The 17164-nt window shown below is 49.0% G+C and overlaps 1 protein-coding gene across 2 annotated transcripts in view; it reads right to left on the bottom strand.

Annotated features, from left to right (window-relative positions):
• Slc36a1 (solute carrier family 36 member 1) overlaps positions 1-16096 on the bottom strand; it is a 34309-nt gene extending 18213 nt beyond the window's left edge. Inside the window, exons 1-2 of one of the 2 annotated variants that reach the window (XR_012912404.1) lie at positions 15958-16096; positions 4312-4456 (exon numbers count right to left, since the gene is read on the bottom strand). Coding sequence is in view for 1 of the 2 variants with exons in the window: in XM_075992557.1 (XP_075848672.1) it covers positions 4312-4451 (140 nt within the window). In the remaining variant the exon portion in view is untranslated. The remainder of the gene's footprint in view (positions 1-4311; positions 4457-15957) is intronic. The other variant, XM_075992557.1, reaches the window with a different exon arrangement.
• Positions 16097-17164: the final 1068 nt, after the last annotated feature.

The raw sequence follows: 17164 nt of genomic DNA on the forward strand, positions 1-17164 counted from the left end.
ATCTGTAGGATGGACCATCAAGAAAAAGGCCTTTGACTCCCAGGAGAGATGTGTGCCTATGCTCCGAGCCACAGCCCAGAGTCCTGCAAGGGTCCAGCCGCATTATCAGCAGCCAGTAGCCAGGAGGACAACGGGCCTGTTAAATCTCTACCTTGGCAAACAAATGTTTAACCCACTAAAGTGCAAAGGTAAGCTTGTGTTACATCCTCCCTCCTTCCCAAAGTCTTCCCAAAATGCCCCTGTGCTGGGCTTCCTGGCCCCGACTCGGCTGCCTGTCACTCTGCGTGGCCATTCCCTTCTGTTCTGGAAACTGTTATCTCACCTGAACTGTGAAGTGACGGGACCAGGGCAGGTAATCCTCAAGTCCCTTCAGTTCAGAAACATCAAGCTTCTAGGCCCAGGGTCAAAATTGCCCAAGGTGATGTCACCTCAACACCAGGTAGGCATCACAGTATCACCCATGGCTGTGACATTTTAGCCACATCACAGGATGGGTTAGTTTCTGAAGTCAGAAGGGAGAGACACCAACCGGATCCATCTAGTTTTCATTTGTGCTATCAGTAGCTCTTAGCCCCCCCCTCCCCGTCTTCTTCTGCATTCTCTGATGAATTAAGGACCCTAATATCTTTGCTTATGTAGGTTCAATCTGCAGAAAAGTTGTATTACTAAAACTCAAATTTTACAATTTACAATGTAAAATAACAGTAAATTTAATAGATACTAATAGTTTAATGATTAAAGTTAAATATGTGAATTAATTTTTAATTTATGTGTATGGGTGTTTTGTTAGCATGCATGTCTTTGACCCACAGAAGTGTACTGCCCTCAGAGACCAGAGAGAGTGTTGGGTCTCCTGGGACTGGAGTTATGGACATTTGAGCCACCATGTGGGTGTTGAGTATCAAACCTGGTCCCCTGAAGGAGCAGCAACCATCTAGATCTCCAGCCACTCCTTTTTAAAAAAAAATTTTTTTGCACACATGTATGCACATGTGTGCTTGTGTTCCCCCCCTGTGTGTGTGCGCGCATTCGCGCGTGCATGTGTGTGTGTGTGTGTGTGTGTGTGCGTGCGTGCGTGCGTGCGTGCGTGTGTGTGTGTGTATGAGTGAAAATGCCCTCAAAGGCCAGAAGAAGGTATGGGATCCCCTAAAGCTGCAGTTATAGGTAATTGTGAGCTGCACAGTGTGGGTGCTGGAATCAGAGCTCAGGTCCTCTGCAAAGGCAACAAATGCTCTTCACCACAGAGCCTAGGCTCTAGCACCGCCTCCTCCATCACCACAGGGCCTGGGCTCCAGCACCACCTCCTCCATCACCACGGAGCCTGTGCTCCAGCTCCATCACCACAGGGCCTGCATTCCAGCACCACCTCCTCCATCACCACAGAGCCTGCGATCCAGGCTCCAGCACCACCTCCTCCATCACTGTTTAAAATATCTCCTAAATGTCTCATCCTACAGAAGCCAGCTGGGCCTCTGTTTCAACATTCAGTCTACTTGCATTGCTTTGGTGAAAGACTATGAGAAAGTGTGCTCTCCCTAGACATATACTGGAAAAAGAAGGAACATTTCAACTGTGGCAATTCTTCTCTAACATCACTCCAAAATGCATCTGTTAGCTGCAGCATGGACTCTGTCTCTCCCATGCCCCGTTCCCTTAACCACTGTTGCAGCTGTTGGCAGGGACCTGCCGCTCACGCACAATCCCTCACATTCGTGGAGGATCTGAATACTAACCTCTTGCATTATATCATCTCAAAGCAAAGCTTTGACCTCACCAGAAAGTATTTGTGAGCACACGGTGCTAGACATGAGAGTGGGTTGGATGTTTGGCTTGTTTGTTTGTTTGGCTTTTTGTTTTTTGTTTTTCTTTAATTTTGCTTGAAAGCTCAAATTTCATGTGAGCCACAAAAACACTGTTGGTGGTTTTTCTTGAATTAATAAGTCTGTTTCTTTCATTTTCAAAGGAAATGCAAACACTAGGGTCTGAAAACCTAGTTAGCTGGTTGTTCTTTCTAGTAAAACAAACCTTTTCTATTAAAAAAATAATGAACAAGAACTCCATTTAGTTCAGTTGACAACTGCCAATACTCACACTATGGTATCTGGTACTTTTTTATAGTGACAACTGAGAGACCCATGCTAAAGGTTGCAATTTAGTAAGAATTAATGGTCTCACTACCTCATCAAGGACTTTTTGGTTATTGGAGATAGGCTCTCATGCATCCCAGGCTGGCCTTGAACTTTCTATGCAGTCCAAGATGACTCTGAACTTCTGATCCTCTGGCCTCCGACTCCCAAGTGCCACCACACTGAGTGTGTGTGTGTTGCTGGGAATGAGACCCAGGGCCCAGGGCATGCTAGACAAGCACTCAGCCCCAGCCATTGCCAAGGACAATCTTAAGCAGAAATGGCCTCTTCCTGCTACTCACAAGTGACTAGGATAATGCAGGTGTGTGGGGGTTGAGGGGGGGGAAGCTGCACACACACTATTCCTGCATCCTCGTGCACATGTGAACAGAATGAAAGGTAAATGACATCTTAGCACTTTTAGGAAGAGAAAGGTTCTTTCTTGGGACCCCAAAAGCTCTGCAGACCATATTCGGCAAATGTCTGTTCCAAGTTAACAAAGGCCAGCAGGTAGCTAGCTGGTGCTCAGCCTGCTGGTCTGGGGAAGCACCACTGAGGTGGGGTAGAGAGCGGTTACTACTACTCAACAGGGCAAAAAGAAGGGAAATGTGCCCTACTCTGTCACAGAAATGCCTAAGGTCTCTACTTTATTGTACTCAATATTTTGGGCTTTTAACTGATCTTTTAAAGGCTAGAAGAGCCGGGTGTGGTTAAGCAGCTCTTCCAAGGTCCTTTGCTCCCTACTAAAGTAGATAACGAGGAAGGGTAAAAGGCTTTAAATCACTCCCTCACACTACCTAGGAGAGATTAACAAGAGTCCTCAATCAGCCTTGGCCCACCTGGCATGCTTCCTGAATAAATGCCTGGGTAGGTCCTGTCCCCAGGCTGGAGTGACCAAATAAATACTTTCCCCTTAGAAGATGTCCTAAGATAAGGTGCTATCTGCTTGGCTTCATCCAAGAAACCACAGACAGTGATAAAAGCAGCGTGGAGGGCAGTGCAGGCATGCACCCTTGAATGGTGACCTGGAAAGGCCAGCCACAGGTCGAGTTTCAGAAAGGTCTCTGTAAAAGTGAAAATTTAGAGTGAGCACAGAAAGTTCTGTGCAAACAAGATGATTGGAAGCCTTTCACAACCCCTGAAGGGACTTCCTCCTCCCTGGGAGACACTGATGGGGTGGATGAGGTCGGAGGAAAGACAGGAAGGAGGTCCTGGCTGCCAGCAGCAGCACCTTAGGCAATCTTTTCCACCAGCTAAATTGCAAATCAATTGGGAATCTATAGCAGTATGTTGTATGGGCGATAAGCTAAAAGCCAGAACCTTTGTGTTAGCGGTGGCAAGGAGCCAGCCATGTGAACAGGCTATTTTCCATGCCCAGCTCAGTTCTCAGCGGAAAACGTCCCTCCCAGGAGAGACTGCAGGCAAAGGGCATGTCCCTACAACGTCCACATCCTCTTGAGCAGTCACAGAGAGTGGGGGCATGTAGGCACAAGCAGCCCTCGGTAAGTTACATCCAACCCACAATGGAACCCAGGAAGGTGACAGCTGAGATTGGGGATAAATGACAGGGCTGCCAAGGACCGGATCCTGGGACTTTGAAAAGGGCCAGGGACATGCTGGGAAACTTAGAACAGAACCCCTCCCTCTGAAGTTTGCAGTTCGAACCTCACACAGCCAGCCCAGTTGCCCAGTGCGCTTCTCAACCGGTCCTTATATCTGGAGAAACTGAGGACCAAAGAAGGCCAAATTTGGCCCCAATGAGAGCAGTACAGCTTCCAGGCTCAAGACTGCAGCCTCCTTAAGGAAGGCAAAGTGGATCTCTCTTCCCTACCTAACTCTGGAGGGTTCTTAAAAACCGCTGCCACTCCCTTTCCCCACATCTGCCGCCTGGTGATGGGACAGGAGTCCCATGAGGCTCTGCCAAGGAGGCGTTAATGGGGCCAGACGCATCTGACACTTGGTTCTAGCCCAAGAGATTATGCCTCTAGAGGCTTTTAAGTCAACGCTCTTCCTAGCCACCAGCCTTCTGGAACTAACAAGGAATGAGAAATGACCAGGAAGGGCAGAGCCCTTTCCTCTGTCAAGTTGGGTATGATGTCCAATGGGAAGATGGAGGCACAGTTCGTTCCCAGGTAGACTTGGGGACAGAAAAGCCCACTCCATGGCAGGGGTCACAAGTACTCACGTTGTGTTATTGCTCTCCCCTAAGCGCTGGTAGGAGCCAGGGGAGAAGTTACCAAGGCCTTCAGATGGGGTCTCCTCAGGGCTCACGTCTGTGGAACTATAGTCGTGATAATCTTCGTTCCGAAGTCTCTGCGTGGACATGGTAGCTGTGGGGACAGAGGCGGCGTTAAGACCTCCAGTAGCTGGGGCCTTCATCTCCAGGTGTGGGGTGGGCTCAGACACTGCGGTAGCCATTGTCACAGCTGTTCCCAGTGACAGATGCACCACAGAGTGAGTCTGACTGGAGTGGCCAGTCCCAACCAAGGAGAACACAAGAGGCACGAAGTCCACAGGGCAGGCTGGGCCTGTGTGGCCTCTGCCTCCCCACCTTCCCACATGGTGCCATGCTCATAAATTTCTAAATTAATTCTAGGGCACCTGGGCAACGAATAAGTAAGGTCGCTGGGCAGGGCTGGGTAATGCAAGTGTGCACTTCCAAGGAGCCTTCCCTGGTCTTCTGGCTGGGTTCACCCCCACCCTCCTCTGAGCTTATCTCTTGGACCTCAAACAGTAGTTAAATCACACGCCTTCCCCAAGAGCGAGCTCTCAGATGACATGAACCTAGATGTTTCTTAGGGTGTCCTTTTTAATCCTCTGCCTTCAGCAGACAGCGCGGTGTTAGTCATGAGATCCCTCAGGGCCACCCAATTCTCCTCCAGCTCCACAGGGTCCCAGACCACAAACAACGCCCTCTTTCCCACCATGAGCTCCGCCCATCTCCTACTCTTTGGAAGCTGTAATGGTTAATTTTAATCGACACCTTGACACATCCTACAATCCCCTTAAAAAGAGAATCTCAGTGAAGGTCTGTCTAGGTCAGGTTGGCCTGCGGGGCACGTCTATAGGGGAACCGTCTTAAGTTAACTGATGTGGGAAGATACCTCCCACTATGGGCAACACCATTCCCTAGGAAAATCAAGCTGAGCACAAACAAGCGTGGGAGCATGTCCGCATTCATTTCTCTTTGCTCTTGACTGTGGATACAGTTAACTGTTTCAAGTTTCTGCCACTTTGACATCCCTGAAACAAATGACTAGAACCTGAAATTCTGAGTTAAAATTAACCCTTTCTCCTCCAGTTTGTTCACATGGGCGCCTTCATCAGAGCAACAGGGATGAAACTAGGTCGGGGTGATCAGAAAGACTCATCTCCTCACCCTGGGCTCTTCTTGCCACCAACCTGAGTGTTGGAATATGGTGGCTGACCACAGCTCAGAGAAAGAGGAATGCGAGCAGGAAAGACCATGAGATACCTACCCCATCTTTGTTCTCAGTAGCTCCTCTCCATGATGCTATGTTGGGGGCTCATAAAATGATTCCCAAAGTCCAATACAAAAGGCACAGCTTTGGCAACCAAGTAGTGTGAACTAAAGGAGGATGCCTGAAGGCCACAGGAGCTGCCCCAACAACAAGTCCACTGACCTTCTCCTGCTCCGTGCCTTCCTCCCAACCTCTGTCCCTGAAGTGAATCTCAGACACCAGAATTCTTCCCCTCTCTGCCAAGCAGCCATGAGACCTAAAATGGCCATTCTACCCCTTCTGTTTTCTTTGTCCTGTCCTGGAAGGAGGGAAAGTTCCACACAGAGGCAGACAGAATCTGAATGGTCAGCCAGGTGGGGTGTAGCTCAGTTGGCTTCCTCTACCATACACTGTGGCCAGTTTTTCCACACAACTGCCCACACTTCAGCAAACTGGAGCGTACAATCGGGAATGTGAGCTCAAAGTGAACGGAACCCCCTGGGCCCTTCCATATTTTCCTCAGAAGGCTCCCATGTCACATAAAATGTTGACTAAATAAATACTCACACCCTCATTAAAGCCATCTTCTTACAGGAACATTGATCATAACCTTCATGACAGGGAGGACAGTGTGACACCTTTCCAGCCCCATGCCTTCTCTTAAATGTTTATGAATTTGCTCATGTTTAACGGCTGGTGAAAGAAGTAACCCTCCCTGCTGTGTGCTGATGAGGGATGGTGAGGCTGTGTCCTCTCCACATGGCTCTGGGGAAGAGAGGAGGGAAGAAGAACAGAGGGAAGGGCTTTTCTCAGCCAGGGGAAAGTCGTGGAAGCCCCCAGAACCCTAGCCCGGGGCTAAGGAGCCTTCACTTTAAACTACTCATTGCATAGAGGAAGGCTCTCCCCCAAACTGCCAAGCAGTAGCAAGGCCGGAAGCGTATCTCCCTCCTGACTGCCTGTTGGTGTGGAAATGTGTCCTGGTGACAGTACCAGGTGCTGTGGGATCTAAACAGAAAACAGTCAGGTCCCTATTCTTCAAGGATCCGCAGTCTAATAAGGGTGGGAAAGTACATCAGCAATAAAAAATGATCAAGAAAACCCATTCCTTCTCCACCAGGCTCTCCCCCAGCAAGCAGACACCAGCCTTGGCTTGGGTGAGAAGCTGGTTCTCCAACTGCCACCCCAACACCAGCTGCCCAGAGGATGTCTCTCTGCTCAGGGCTCCCCTCTGCGGACTCCAAAAACCAGCCCTACCTCCAGCACAAGAGTGATCCAGGGACACATCATCTTCTACCAACTGTGAGCCAGGAAAGGAGCCGCACATCCTCACGAGGGGACTGCATAGTGGAAAGCCAGTGAAGGGCTCTTACTCCACTTTCTGTCGCTTTAACAAACTATCTGAAGCTAGGTGATTTATTAATAAATGAGCAGGGGCTGGAAAGATGGCTCAGTGGTTGAGAGCACTGGCTAATCTTCCAGAGGTCCTGAGTTCAATTTCCAGCCACCACATCGGGGCTGGCAACCATCTCTAGTGGGATCTGGTGCCCTCTTCTGTCATAAAGGTGTACATGCAGATAGAGCACACTGCATAAAATAAATCTTTTAGAAGGAAGGGAGGGAGGGAGAGAGGGAAGGGAGGGAGGGAGAGAGGGAAGGGAGGGAGGGAGAGAGGGAAGGGAGGGAGGGAGGGAGGGAGGGAGGGAGGGAGGGAGGAAGGGAGAGAAGGAAGAAAGGGAGGGCGAGAGGGCAAGAGGGGAGGGAGGGAGGGAGGGAGGGAGGGAGGGAGGGAGGAAGGAAGGAAGGAAGGAAGGAAGGAAGGAAGGAAGGAAGGGAGAGAAAGAAGAAAGGGAGGGCGAGAGGGCAAGAGGGGAGGGAGGGAGGGAGGGAGGGAGGGAGGGAGGGAGGGAGGGAGGGAGGAAGGAAGGAAGGAAGGAAGGAAGGAAGGAAGGAAGGAAAGAGCTCACAGTTCTGAGTGTTCAAGTATCTATTGCTTCCCTCAAGGGTCTCACCCTGCTTTATTCATGGCAGAAAACCAGAAACCCATGGGAAGTGAGGAAGAACTGTCACAAGAGTGAAGAGGCAAGATCACAAGGTGAGAAGAGACCAAAGGGAAGAGTCATGCTCACTTCCTAACTGTTCCCAAGGTTACTAACCCACTCATTGGGCAACTACACCAACCCCTCCATGACAGGAGTGTCCCATGGGTCCGTTAGAGACCCCAACATTCCTCAACACCATCACCTTGGGGACGGAGCCTCGACATGATGTTTGGTGTGGATAAAGCACATTGACTCCACGCAGTGCCTGTAACCCCAGGGAGGAACCCCCTGCTCTACTGTCACCGGCTCCCACTGAGAGCCCAAGGATTGCATTGACTCATGGGACACAGAGACTCAAGCACATCTGGGGGAAGCAAAAGCCTACATTGATGTAGAAAGCGGAAAACCTTTGTCATACGAGCAAAAGCTAATAATGAGTCAATGTTTACCCAGGAGGCCTGGGTGGGAAGCTGGTCTCTGTCACCAATTTGCTTGGTAACCGAACAATTTTCTTCCCTATGATCTTAGTTTGCAAACATAAAAAGGAGAGTGGGACACACAGACCGGGGCCCCCTGTAGCTCTGAGGTGCCAATCAAAGGATGGAACTGCCTATGTGAATAGCAACTTATTTTTAGTCTCTTCCAGCACACCCCACGCATCTAAATAGAACCTGTATGTGAGCTGTGAATATTACTGAAAGCAGAGGTAAAACAGGATGACGATAAATCCCCCAAGACCAACCCAGCACAAACCGAGTGTGGCCAGGGTGTGGTGACTCAACCTATAATCCCAGCAGTCAGGAGACAAGTTACAAATTCAAGGCCAGCCTGGGCAATACAGTAAGACCCTGTCTCAAACCTAATTAAACTGGATATGGTGACTCACGCCTTTAATGCCAGCACTTGGGAGACAAAGGCAGATGGATCTCAGCGAGTTCCAGGCTAGCCAGGGGTACATACTGAGACACTGTCTAAAAATAATAATAATAATAATTAATTTCATTTAATAATAAAATACAGGAAATTTATGTTAAAGAGTCTGCTGTGGCACAGATTCTCAGTTTGTCCCTGACACTGTAAAGAGGTTTCTCTATGCCGTGTGTCAAAAGTGAAGTTCCCCACAGCAGAATGAAGCAAAGGCAACTGCTCAAAACTAACCTGAAATCTCTAGATCTGAGGTCTAATGGGTGGCTACCTATACGGGGGATGTGGCTTAGCAACGGTGTGCATAGTGATGATGGGGGAGATGCCATTTATAGGCACTGGTTAATGATAAACTGAAATGAACAACATAATAATCCATGCTACAGAAGCGGGTGATTCCAGGCTACACCAGGATGGGAAGGGAAGCAGGCAGAGTTGCAGGGGGCTTGGGCATTGCATTGTGTACCAGGCAACACACTGAAAGAATCATGAAGTTAGAACACACTGTATATATATCCAGGGCTCAGGGCCAGGAGCAGGAAAGGGGTGGAAATCTGATAAAGAAGGAGGCAGTGAGAACATCCACCCTTATGACTTAAGAACTACAACACTTGTTTTGTTTTGGGCTTGTTTTTGTTTTGGGGGTGGGGATCAAAGTGACAGAATCACACAGGCTAGGAAGCGCTCTACCACTGGGTTGTAGCACAAGCATCCCTCTTACCCCCATTTTGTTGTTGTTGTTGTTGTTGAGACAGAGTCTTGCCCTTGAACTCACTCTTGAGATCTTCTGGCCTCAGCCTCCCAAGTAGCTGGGATTACAGGCCTATACCCTCAGGCCAGGCCACTGAAAGTCAAAGGGCTGCCACAAGCATTAGACATTTCCTTTAGAACTTTGAGGATCCTTTAGCACAGAGACTGACAGTTGGGAAGGAGGAGGGAAGTACCTGGTTATTGTAGAATATTATTTTAAGATGTGTTCATGCCGTGGAACATTTGTTTAATGATGCAAAGATGTATTGCGTTCTTTTATGTTGCATTTGTTTAACTCTGTGAAGCTGCGTTACTTGGCCTGTATAAAACACCTGACTGATCTAATAAAGAGCTAAAAGGCCAATAGCAAGGCAGGAGAGAAGATAGGTGGGGTCGGCAGGCAGAGAGAATAAAGAGGAGGAGGATCAAGGAGCAAAAGAACAAGGAGAGGGGGACGCTAGGGGCCAGCCACCCAGGCAGTCATAGAGTGAGAGCGAAAGTCAGAAACACAGAAGTAAGAAAAGGAAAAGGCCCAGAGGCAAAAGGTGGATGGGATAATTTAAGTTAAGGAAAGCTGGCTAGAACTAAGCCAAGCTAAGGGCAGGCATTTATAAGTAATAATAAGCTTCCATGTGCTTATTTGGAGCTGGGTGGTGGGCTATCAAAAGAGCAAAGAGCCCAAAGAGACTTGGTTGTTCAGGAAGAACCTTCTATTATATTTGCACAGTTGTCCAAACAGACAAGACCAGTCTGGGAGAAGGCATGTTTCCCAGGGCTCGGGATGGGGCCCGGCTGGTAGGCAGCTTGCCTGGTATAGCATGCACAAGGCCCTGGCTCCCTCTTCAGCACCAGTATAGAGTGCAGGTCTGCAATCCAGCACTCAGGAGATGCAGACAAGAAGGCTCACACACTCAAGGTCCTCCAAGGCTGGCCTGGGCTACAGGAGACCCTGTTTTAGAGAAAGGGAGGGAGGGCAGAGACATTCATCTCCGGCAAGGCTAGGCAATACCCCACTCTCAGTTGACACACTGGGGAGGGTGGACACAGTCACCCCATTCTACACAGGGCCTCTCCTTCCTCTTCCTTTTCCTGCTCCCCTGCTGTGCCACCCACCCCCTAGGCTCCCTTGAGGAAGCCTGGCATCCACGTCAACTCCAGCAACTGCCAACCCCTGCCCCCTTGGGAGATTTAATGGGACCTGTTAACGTGAAATGGGGGTTATGTAATGCGAGAAAGTTGAAGTAGGCTTGTCTTTCAGGTTCTTGAGGACAGCAACAGTTTATGGGTTATGTGTGGTCCGTCAACACAAGGCAAAGTCTCCACTCAACAGGACCCATAGGGAAGCTAAGGCAGAATTACCAGGACGGGCTACAAAGTGAGACAAAACAAACCCAGGGATCAAAGCTGAACCCTGAACACACTAGAATAAAAATGACGCAATACCTCGTGAATTTAAATTTTTATGTGGTCTATGTGTTACAGTGATATTACTTTGGAATATCTTCAGTTAAATATTAAAATGCAAAGAATGGGGGCTGGAGAGATGGCTCAGAGGTTAAGAGCATTGCCTGCTCTTCCAAAGGTCCTGAGTTCAATTCCCAGCAACCACATGGTGGCTCACAACTATCTGTAATGAGGTCTGGTGCCCTCTCCTGGCCTGCAGGCATACACACAGACAGAATATTGTATACATAATAAATAATTAAATAAATAAATATTTAAAAAATAAAATGCAAAGAATGCTATTTGGCGTTTTGGCTAAGATCAGATGTAGAAACTGCAAAAAAAATTTTCTAGATTTTAATGTTATTACATTATATTTAGAAAGCAGAGAGAATGTGCATGCTACCTAGCGGCTCTGCTCAGCCAAGGCTAGGAAGCCTTGTTTTATTTTTTTCTTCTGGACTCAGGCTCTCCTCTCTCCGTAACTCAGACTGGTCTCTCTCCACTGTGTCAGCCACCCAAGTGTTGGCACCCCAACACTCAGCAGCTTTGGCTTTATTGGGCTTCCTGAGTGACCCTGATCACAATCATTTACATAAAGCACTTCAAAATATATAATCTTATCATGATGCCTATACTTCCGGGGTCACCTCCCACCACAGTCAGGAACCGGTAGTAATTTTTAAAAACAGCTTTTAAGACTTATTTTACTGATGTGTATGCGTGTGCATTTTGTGTGAATATATGTCAGAAAAGGGCATCAGAGTCCCTGGAGCTGGAGTTCCACGCAGCTATGTCCCTCCCGCATGGGGGCTGGGAACCAAGCTTGGCCCTCTGGGCGGAGGAGCAAATGCACTTAACCTCTGAGCCATCTCTCCAGTCCACTGTGGTGAGTACTTGCAAACTAAGTGGTCTATTATTTTAAGGCCCTGAGTTGGATTCTAGAACCCAGAGCAAGCAGTACATTCTTTTCTCTGGTACTAGAATTCTATAGAAAAGAACAGAAGACACAGACTGGGTTGCCCAATGTGGTCTAGCGGGAGGGAAGTGAAAATTTCTTCCATCTACAAGAACAGTTAGAAACAGCATTGGGAGGCGCTCCACCAAAGCCACCATGGTGTATTCTGCAACCCAGCCTCGTGCCCGAAGGAGTCCCATGCTGCGGCAGCCACGGGACAGCTGCTGTTGTCAGCAGTGCGCGGTGACTAAGGGACAGGCAAGCTTGGTTAGTTTTTACCCACACACACCAAGTGCCAGGGCCAGGCGTGACTTCACAAGAGCCTACATCCAGAGGCAAACCACAGCCTATGCAGAGAAGGCCCCATCCAACTGCCAGATGCAGAAAGGTTACCTGCAATTCCAGGTCAGCAAACCACAGTTCCAGACCAATAACCTTCTACCACCAGATGGTACAGGCTCTAAAATGCCTAGCCCCAAATTGGTCCTAGAGCATGATATATACAGGCTGGCATCAGGAAGGAACTCCAGCAAAGTTACTCTCTCTGCTTCTATCTGAACTCCTTCACCTGAGAGACGGTCCCCAGTACGTAGTACTATTAGGAAGATAAGATAAAGCCCAGGTGCATTGCCTGACACACAGTGGACCCTCAGTGATGGTAGTGACTGTTACCATGGAGACACCCTGGACCAGAGAAAGATTCTTTACACAAACTTTGTAGTGCTGGTTAACACTCTACAGGATTGGCCAGGTTTCTGTCAACTCGGCACCTCAAGCCAGGGTCACTGTATTAGCCGGAATTCTCTAGAGGGGCAAAACTGACAAGGATCCAGTCATTGTTCAGCCCACAAGGTGGAATGTCTCGGCTGGTCTTTGGTATATGCCAGAATCCCGAAGAAGCAGGCTTTCATTACAGTGAAGGAATGGACTTGCTAGCAAGAGCAAACAGGCAGAGAGCTCTTCCTTCTTCCATGTCCTTTATACAGGCTGCCAGCAGGTGTGGCCCAGATTAAAGGCGGATCTTCCCATCTCAAAAGATCTGGGTAAAAAGTGGGGCTTGCCATTTCAAATGATTTAATTAAGAGAAGAAAATCCCTCGCGGGTGTACCCAGCTGTTTAGTTTTGGTTAATTTTCGTTGTAGTCACGTAGACAACCAAGAATGGCCTGCACACCGCCGGGAGAAGGGAATCTCAATGGAGAAAATGCCTACATCTGATTCCTGCAGGCAAGTCTGTGAATGTGAAGCATTTCCTTGATTAATGATTGATGTGGGAGGGCCCGGTTCACTGGAGGTGGTGCCACCCATGAGCAGGTGGTCCTGGTTGGTGTAAGGAAGCAGGCTGGGCAATCATGGGGACCAAGCCCATAAGCAGTGTTCCTCCATGGCCTCTGCTTCAGGTCCTCCCTCGCTGAGTTCCTGCCCCATGCATGCCCTTCATCATAAGCTATAAGATGTAACAAAGCCTTTCCTCCCCAAGTTGCTTTGGGCTGTGCTGTTTATCACAGCAACAGAGAGCAAACAAGGACAAGGACTGAGATGGGTCCCTAACTTGAAAATGTTGAGCTAATACCAAAGGCCTGCAATGCCCTGCACAGACTGCTGAATTCACAGAGAAAGGCAGCACAGAGGAGACCCTTCCACGCATACAGACACACAGATACACACACACACAGACACACACACACACACATACACGAGCAGGTCATTGAGTCCTGGCTTGGACGTCTAGGCTTCCAAGAGCAATGTGTTTGGGGTAGCCTCAAATACAGCATCCTGTGGCTTCCATGCTAAGCAGCTTACATGCCAAACCATGAGGCAGAGGTCTGCATTTTGCATCTGGCCAAAGGAAGGAGGCATGAGACCCTCAAGGCCTAGGCTCAGGTCAACAGACGAAATGGGACTCTCCTTCAAGGGAAAAAGAAAAATCACTTCAGGAACATGGTTCTAGAAATGGTTAGCAGCAGCTTCGGGGCTGGTGAAAGCAGAAAAAAAAAATCACCAGCCCAGCCCAGGGTCTGGCTTCAAGACAGGGAAGGAGCAACAAGAAGCCGGCTCTAAAGAGCCGAGACCCTCATGAGGTGGGAGCTGAGGCAAAAGGAAGGAAACGAGGTGCTGGCAAGTTAGCTGTCAGTAAAATCTTGCCTTGCAAACACAAGGGCCTGAGTTCAATTCCCGAATCCAAGGGGAAAAGCCAGCACAATGATTTCCTCATAATTCAGGTGCCTGGGAGATGGAGACAGGTGAATCCACCGGGCTCACGGCCAATCCAACCTAAACAATCAGCCAGCTACAGGCCAAGGAGACTGTCTCAGCAAAGGTAGATAGCACCTGGGGAACATCACCTCAGGTTGTGTTCTGATTTCACACACACACACACACACACACACACACACGTGCACAAACACACAGAGAAAGGAAGAGGGAGGATGGGAGGAAAGGGAAAGGGGAAGAGAGGGCAGGAGGGGAAAAGGGGTTGAGAAAGAGGGAAAAGGAGAGGAAAGGAGAGGAGAGGAAGGAAAACACAGCTGTATTTAGGTCAGTTCTCTAGCCAACTAGAGATTCACCTGCAAAGAAACCAAGGTAATCAATTAAATGCCCAATGATAATTCCATGTGGAGACAAGGAACTCCACACTGTGTCTAACACAAAAGAGAACTGATTCCTTGAAAGTTTTCATGCTCAAAACCACTTCCCTGACTGCACTGATCTCAACTGTAGTCTCCAGAATAATAAAATAAACAAATGCCCTCTCTCCTAGACTCATGGCTAGACAAAGACAGCAAAACATGGATGAGGCCAAACAAACAGCCACGGGGTTAAAGAGAACGTAGAGACAAAAACAAAGAGGTTGCAGCGAGCACATACATCACACAGCCTCAAGTTAGCGCTAAGTGCTGAGAGCCAGCGGCACCTCCTACTTTCAACCTCAAGAACATCTTTAAAGAAACATGGTCCATAGTCGAAAATTAAGGGATGGGATGCAGACTACTGGAAGAGTGCTCGCTCAGTATGTCCAAGGGCCCGGGTTCCATCCATCCAAACAAAAACCCTATATGCTAAATATACCTGTTAATTAGTAAATTAGAATGCAAGCAAGAGCCAAAAGAGGTCTTGGTCCTGAGAAAGATTAAGTTGCCAGTTGTCTATTTAGCCATAATGGGGGCCGTAGGGGGGCGGGGCTTGTGCATTCAAGACAATCAGGAATAAGTATAGGTAAAACTCCTTCCAGAACGAGATCTAGCCCTTGTACACAAGGAGTGAGAAATCTCTCCGAATAACAGCAAACAGACCCCAATGATGAGAATGTCAGAACAAAAGGACGCCCGGGGACTCAATCAGCCCTATTGCCATACACTGAAAAATGTAAACCCAGCTGAGGATTCCCAGTTTCCTTAGGCGTCAAGCAAGAGGCAAAAGCTAAAACACTAGGCGATTCCCAAGGGTCAGTCAGTTCCTTACAGGACACTATGTTGCTATCCTGTACCAACAAGCTCCCGCCCCAGGTCCCCACACACACACACCCGCGCCAAAAAAAAATCCATCCACATAAGCAGTCGCTACCAAAATCTAATTATGGGAAACAAAACAAAGCAAATGGTCTTCAAGTTCACATCAGGGCTTCTCCACGCCCTGGCCCCTCTAGCCTATTCCAGCTCCTATTTCATTTTTCTGTGTGACTTCCACAAAACAGGAGAACGGTTAGAAACGAAGCCTACAGAGTGATGAGTGTGCAAAAAAGAAAAACCATCAGCGAACAGAACCACACCCAGAGCCCAAGACTGGCGTGGAGAACCCAGGCAGAGCAGAGCTAAACAAGGACGCGACCCACAGCGGAAGGGACAAGTGGCCCTTCGCAGGGCGAGTTTCCCCGCAGAAGACGACGTGGCAGGAGCCTAACAGCTGCCGGAGCTGACACCCTGCCGCGAGAATATCTCAGAAGCCCCCGTACAGCCCCGAGCCTCAGTTTCCCCTCCTGTCGGAGGAGGGGAGTTGCAGTTTGGTATCCTGTGACCCAAGGCAAGGGCATGGCTCGTCCAGCCGCATTAGGAAACATGGGGTTGACCAGAGCTGGGCATCCGTGAGACCCTCTCCACCTGGAAGCCGCGACTGCACACCTGTCAAAAGGGCTCGGGAAACCCCACCCCACGGGTGACCGGTCCCTGAGCAGCAGCGTTCGCTTAGCGGGAGGACCGGGTGCCTGGCGCTACAGCAGGACTTGTCTCCCGACTGCAGCGCAGGGCGTGCACTACTCACCGGTGGCTCGACCCTGTCCAGCCCAGGCTCCGGCTCCAGCTCAACCCACCCCGCGCAGCCTCAGCGCCGACCCCTAGCCATCGTTTTTAAGTCTGCTGGACAGCCGCTTCCGGACCCCGTCACGTGACACCGGCTCCCCAGCCCAAGTCATGTGCTGTCGCGCTCCACGCTCCTCCTCCCAGATCCTTGTTACGCAGCGTCACCTGGCGGCCTTTAGCCGCCTCTGCAGAAAAGCTGCAGAAAAGGCTGCCCTCTGGGACCGCCACAGCAAAGGCGACCTTGACTTGGGATGGGCTGTCCCCATTTTTGCAAAGTAGCCACATTTTTAAAAAAAAAAAAAAAAGTCAGGCATGACAATGTATACCATAACACCAGGGTTTGGGACCCGAGGCAGAAAGATCTCTGGGCCTCTTCAGCAACTAACTGATCTAGCTAAAACAGTGGGCTCCAGGTTCAGTGAGAGAGAGACCTTGTCTGAAAACAATAAAATGGAGGGGGAGACTCCAGGAGACAAAGAATGTCACTGTCTGACTTCCCTCTGCCCCACCCTTATGTACACACTCACATACATTTACTCCATACAGACACACACATAGACATGCATTTTTACTCCGTGCACCACACATGTACATAGAGATACACACACATACACACACATGCATATACTCCACACACCATATACACACAAGTATACACTCTGTACACCACACACAAGCATATGCTCCGTACACCATACACAGAGATACATACATACACCATACACACAGATGCACATACATACACATGCATGCATATACTATACACACCATACAAACACAAGCATACCATATACCATATACCATACACACAAGCATATGCTCCATACGCCACACAGAGATACACACATGCATATACTCCCTACACACTCAGTATTTAATAAATAAAAGGGAAATACTATTTTTAAGAAAGGAAAAGAAAAAGCAATACAACTTCCAGAGTCCCTCTCCACACTTGCTGGATATCACCCAGGAGTGATATCCGCAAAGACATGGGGAGATTGGGATTCCCCTTCTGCTGAGAGCCCCACATCACAGGACTGGCTTGATGTGTTATATGTTGTCTAGCACTTCCTACAGTGTGGCAGAGAGTAACCCCGAGGCCTGATCCCCTTCACTTCCTGCTGGGTGGCTTCAGAACTCCCTTTGGGTTCCCCATCTAGAAAGCTCAG

Source organism: Microtus pennsylvanicus, chromosome 11 (assembly GCF_037038515.1).
Source record: "Microtus pennsylvanicus isolate mMicPen1 chromosome 11, mMicPen1.hap1, whole genome shotgun sequence".
NCBI classification, from domain to species: domain Eukaryota; kingdom Metazoa; phylum Chordata; class Mammalia; order Rodentia; family Cricetidae; genus Microtus; species Microtus pennsylvanicus.